We start from the raw sequence: 5,439 nt of genomic DNA, 5'->3' as shown, positions 1-5,439 counted from the left end.
AACTTCAAGAAATTCTCGTGGTGATGAGTAAAGAGAGACCAAAACAATCTCAATAAATAATATATCGCGACTATCACGGCACATCACTTCACCTATACACGTTCCGGTAACTACCTATAAATAGATGGAAGTTTGACCCGTGTCAAAGGTTGGGGGTGGCTGACGATTCGGGGTGGCTGCGGGTTGACGAAAGGGAAAAGCGCGTCGTCGCCGTTGAAAAAAAATAATAAATAGGCACTATATAATTAAATATACGGGATTTAATTTGTTCTTGGGTTTGGGTTTAGGATCTGAACAAATTTATATTTTTTTAAAGTTCTAGGTCAAGTTTCGTATGGTGGGGTGAAGTACATATACATCTTTACTGGCGGGGGGCTCTCGTGGTCTGGATTATACAGTGTTCGCCTCTCATTTAATAGGTCCAGGGTTCCAAACCTGACAGTGACGAAAAAATGTACTCTCTAATTTTTTTTCGTGCTCGTTTAAAAGTCATGTTCCATCATCTGCTTTCATCTCCACTTTCTGTATTCCCCTACCCCCCTCCCACCCCACCCCACTCCACCCCTCCCTCTACTGGGCTCCTGACTCTGTTTACTGCTACCGCCGGCTCCTTCATACTTCTGTCTTTTAGCCACACACCTGATCTTAGGGTACGTAAGATCGAACACCTTGATTTCTCAGATAATGGTGAAAAAATCTCGGAGGTCACGAGTGCACGTTGCGCACGCTAAAGATCCCTTGGTGTCCTAAAATCAATTTATAGAGTAGGCTTGGTCCACCACCCGCACAAAATTCAGAATTAATTCCTGCCAAAACTGAAAACGATTAATGTTGAAACAAGCAACATATGTGTCCCGCACACTCACATTATAACCTTGTGTAGTTGCCATACAAATCTTAGGGGGCTCTCGTGGCCTAGAGGTTAAGGTGTTGGCCTCTCATTCAAAGGTCCCGGGTTCGATTCCGGGTAGCGACATAAAAATTTTTCTTCTCTAAAATTGTCTCCTTTCACATACTTTCCTGATCTCTAACAATGTTCTGTGGTCTGCTTTCATTTCTTCTTTCTGCCCCCCCACCCCCTCACCTCCTTTGCCCCCTCCTCTGGGCTCCTGACTCTTTCTGCAGCCTTTCTACTGCTACTCCTTGGCTCCTCCTAACTGCTGTCTTTCTGCCACACCCCTGATCTTCTGGTAGGAAAGATCTACACCTAGCCTTCTCGGACAAGGGCGAAAAATCTCGGAGGGCCCGTGTGCAAGTTGCGCACGTTAAAGATCCCTTGGTGGTCTAAAATCGATAAGAGTAGGCTTCGGCCGCCACCCGGGCAAAATTCAAAATTTCCTACCAGCGAAAAAGTATTAGGTGTGTCCCGCGCGCTCATATGACCTTATGCAGTTGCGAGCGCCGTAAAACCCTATACTAAACAAACAAACAAAACAAACAAATCTTACCAAAGAAAATAAAAAGACCTTTACAAGAGGCTGTACTGGCCAAAATGTTTCTATTCCATATTTTACAGACTTTTTGCTAAGAGTCGTGGCTATTTGTATACACAAGTCATCATTATGCTGTTGTTGTGATTTAGGGGGGGGGGGTAATTGCTTTTTTTTTTTTATTCCATTGTGACTCCAGATACATGTAGGCCTACTAAGGTTCTAAGGTTTAGTTTTTAATGTTTATAGCTATTCCTTTATTTTCCTAGATAGAGCCATGTGGTTGGTTGGCGGGTGCTCTGGTGTGGTTTGCTTCTTCTTTCCTATCAAACATATATCGTCCTTATCTCCCCTTCTTCCTTTTTATGTTTGTTACTCTCTTGTAACACCTCTAATCTTCTGGCGCCCATATGACCTAATGCAGTTGCGAGCGCCGTAAAACCTCTACTAAAACTAAAAGATAGAGCCATGCTAATATTGTTCAACACGATAAGCGGATATGAGACCTATAGTGTACATATCTCAAAAGCAATTTTAACTGAGATAATGAAACATTTTGTTACACTGTATTTTAAAGCCGCGACATATGCTCTCCTATATCTCAGTCTTTTTTTTCTTCTTTTTTTTCACGATACCCTAGGTTATCCAGGCTTCTGTGAACGGCAAAGGGTGTTTTAATATCTTACACTTTGGAGCTTGGAAAGAGATGCATCAGCACATGAACTGTAGATCTCAGTCTTCTGCCTGGACTCTCATTCGAAAAAGTGTTTCTGTTGATGAATCAGACAAAGTTGAACGGCGAGAAAAACTGAAACGGTTGAATACCTACAAGTGGGGGCCCTCGAACCACCACCAACTGGAGACAAAATAGAGAACTTTACAACTAGATTAAAAAGTCAGGATAACCGGCTTCTGCAACTAACTCACTGTCTTCTTTTCAGGCCTTCGGGGTAAAAAATTCTACCTCTTTGTGGTCCATTATGGATAAGCAATGTTTACAGAGTATTCAAAGACTCTTGAAGGCTATATCTGGCAAACCAAAAAGAGAACAGAAAGGTACAAAACGATACCATAACGTTGGTACACTATCTGAATTAAACGTGCAGGAGCATGATGCCGTGGGTGATCATCAGACACTTAATGTCCCCTCAACGAATAGCAGAGATATACCGTGGAGAAGTCTGTCTTCGGAAAAATTGAGGCTTCAAACGTTTTGCAAGTATCCTTCGGGCGCTCATAAATCGGCTATTCTCTTGGCGAAAGATGGTTTTGTGTACGTTGGCACCGGCACTACATCAGATGACTCTGTGCTATGTTATTTCTGCGCTGTGAATTACTCGGGGTGGTTGGCCACAGATAATATACATAATGTTCATACCAGGTTATCTCCAAATTGCCCAATGATCACTCTTGTTGACTGCCACAATGCCCCCATACCTGTGCCGCAGAATTGGCATTACTTGATAGCCAAACTATTGAGCCAAAATGATAAGTCCGTTAGTAGTGAATCACCAAAAGGTTCTGGAAATACAGAGGAAATAGAATTTGAAGTTTCCATAGAAGTGGGTCTCCCAGAATCTAAGCGGCGTCATGTCATTGTGTGTGACAGCCATGGCCAATATCAAAACACAGAGGCCCAGGCTCCAGATCGGTTTCCGGGGCCCACTCAAACAGCAAGCACATCTTGGACAGACCTAGTTCCCCCTCAAAGTCAAAGTGACGTGGTCGCTCAGTCTCCTGGCGAACGCATTGAGGCGAGTGCTGGTAAGAAGAATTATGCTTCTCTCTTCCTGTTTATGCTTGTTTTTGTTCTCTGCCCCATCACAAAGGGATAATTTAGAATTAAAGGAACCCTCTTTTCGTAATCATTTAGTTGTGTAATGTCCACAAGATCGGTTAGCAGGATTTTTATTGTGAAAAATATTGTTGGAATAATGTTAAATTTATTGTTGCTGTTAGTATAACGAGTTTGTTTGAACTTAAATACTGGGTTTATCATCTTCTTTAGCAGCGCACGAATGTCACCATATTGACGGTGCAATTGGAGGAAATGGTTCACTTTTGTTTTTTAACCGCTATCAAGGTCGATCTGCTGGTTCTCAATAAAAGAAAATCCGGGCTCAGCTGGCACTATATTCCATGAATGTGTAATATTAGAGCGCTCTGGGGTTAAATTTTGTGCCTTCTCTCTTATGTGCATTTAAATCAAATGTTTTTTGTTTTGTTTTGTTTTGTTTTTGTGCGTATTGAAACATTTCCCAGAAACCATGAAAAGGTAAGTTTATAACAAACATCGTCAACAAAATATGTCTCGATCAAACTTAATGGTAAGCTTACATTTCAGTGGCGAGGGAAGACCCTTTGGAACGGGATGTCGCTGTCCAGGCAGTCACTGAGATGGGTTTCCAAAAACACTATGCCCTGTATGCTGCAAAGGATCTCAGAGATGAAGGTACGAACATCTTACTTTTTCACTCATTTTCCTTTCTCCTTGTTTTCGTCCGAACTCTAGAAAACTTGAGCTGGTGAGTGGTGACTAAAGTCCAGGAAAATGAGTCCACAAAAGTCTAATGTGCTGTTTTCTAGCCGGGCAAAATACATGTATGCAGGCGCGGTTCGTCCATTGAGCACGGTCGTGCAGTGCCGCTCAAAATGTTTTAATGTTTTATATGACATAAAGGACCCACAATAATAAAATAAAAGAAGCCATAAACAAACACTAGCCAAATATTATATCAAAACAAGGTCCTCGGTGGCGCCGTAACTGTCATTTCTATTCTATAGCACTGTAAAACATCTACATGTACTATGCCATGCCTACGTTCATGCGCTGTATCTGAACATAACAGGACAGTCAACAGTGGAAACCTGACCTATAAATCGCTCTTTTTGATAACCCAAGCGATGACGACACTTGTACATCATGATGATCATGTAGTGATTTTGGCGGTACATTAATAAAAATAAGACGGCACATCTCAAATGTGCTCCTGCCGAATAGCGCCGAAACATAGCCCACAGTAGGCAATCTAAAAATAAACGCCATAGACTGTGCATTATTCCATGCCAAAATTATGTGGGCCCCGGAGCAATTCAGCGGAGTTCTCAAGTGAATTGTGATTGGTTCATTGTCTTGTCGCCATTTTAAGTGACTCTGTGACCGTGAACCTGAGGGAGGTGAACGTGGCATACTTAAGTCACCGTCCTATGAGTTGTGCTTTTGAACGGTTTTGTAGTGGAGTGGTGAAAGATATTACTTGAGTGTTCAGTTCTAATGCAGGATGAATTAAATTGACGTTTAGCTAACAAAAAGATTTAGTTCTAGAGTTCAAAGCCACAAGCAAAAAGAATGAAAATAAAAGCACAATTTCTTCCTTCACCAACCCAAAGATCCTAAAATTATACACCATCCCATTTACTCTGCCCTTGGTTATCTCCAGCCTAAGATAGCTTATCTGTGCACGCCCCCTTTTTAGACCCACGAGCCGCCCTGATGTATGTATAACCATTGTACAATCTTTGTTGTATCAATATCATGTTGGACTGCCATTTTGCTTGGTCTGACAGTGGGTGGTTGGATGACGCCACCAGTAGCTCCTTTTTATTTTCTTTCCCCTGGTCTGTTTACTTTTCCCTGCTCTGGATGACCGGTCATTGGTCATTATTGTATGGGTGGGCTTCTCTGTACGCAAGCAAACGAAACCAATAATGGTCTAACAAGTTAGTCTAACCTTAGTATAAAGGTTAATCTTTTGTTATTACCTGATTTGCTACCTTTTTTCAGGTGCCTCTCTTTTTGATGTCAAACTGTTTGAAAGATTGTGTGAAATGCAGAAACGCCGGGGTGAATTAATGGAATTGGATCCAGATGAGAGAGTCAATATTGATGAACACTCTGTCAGCGGAGATGCGGGTGTGTAACTAACTGCTTCTCAAGCAGTGTGTCATAGCTAGTTCAAATATTGGTGTGTGTGTGTGTGTGTGTGTGTGTGTGTGTGTGTGTGTGTGG

The 5,439-nt window shown here is 42.0% G+C and overlaps 1 protein-coding gene across 3 annotated transcripts in view; it reads left to right on the top strand.

Moving 5' to 3' along the window:
* The window catches only part of LOC101852760 (baculoviral IAP repeat-containing protein 2), a 17,132-nt gene that overhangs the window by 7,108 nt on the left and 4,585 nt on the right, over positions 1 to 5,439 (top strand). For 2 of the 3 annotated variants that reach the window (XM_035969085.1, XM_013081061.2), the window contains exons 2-4: positions 2,071 to 3,194; positions 3,775 to 3,882; positions 5,215 to 5,343. In XM_035969085.1, coding sequence (XP_035824978.1) covers positions 2,411 to 3,194; positions 3,775 to 3,882; positions 5,215 to 5,343 — 1,021 coding nt within the window. In that variant the 5' untranslated portion in view covers positions 2,071 to 2,410. The remainder of the gene's footprint in view (positions 1 to 2,070; positions 3,195 to 3,774; positions 3,883 to 5,214; positions 5,344 to 5,439) is intronic. The other variant, XM_035969086.1, reaches the window with a different exon arrangement.

This window comes from Aplysia californica, unplaced genomic scaffold (assembly GCF_000002075.1).
Source record: "Aplysia californica isolate F4 #8 unplaced genomic scaffold, AplCal3.0 scaffold00113, whole genome shotgun sequence".
NCBI classification, from domain to species: Eukaryota; Metazoa; Mollusca; class Gastropoda; order Aplysiida; family Aplysiidae; genus Aplysia; species Aplysia californica.
Note: the sequence above shows the minus strand (reverse complement) of the source record. Positions and strands in the feature narration are given on the sequence as shown.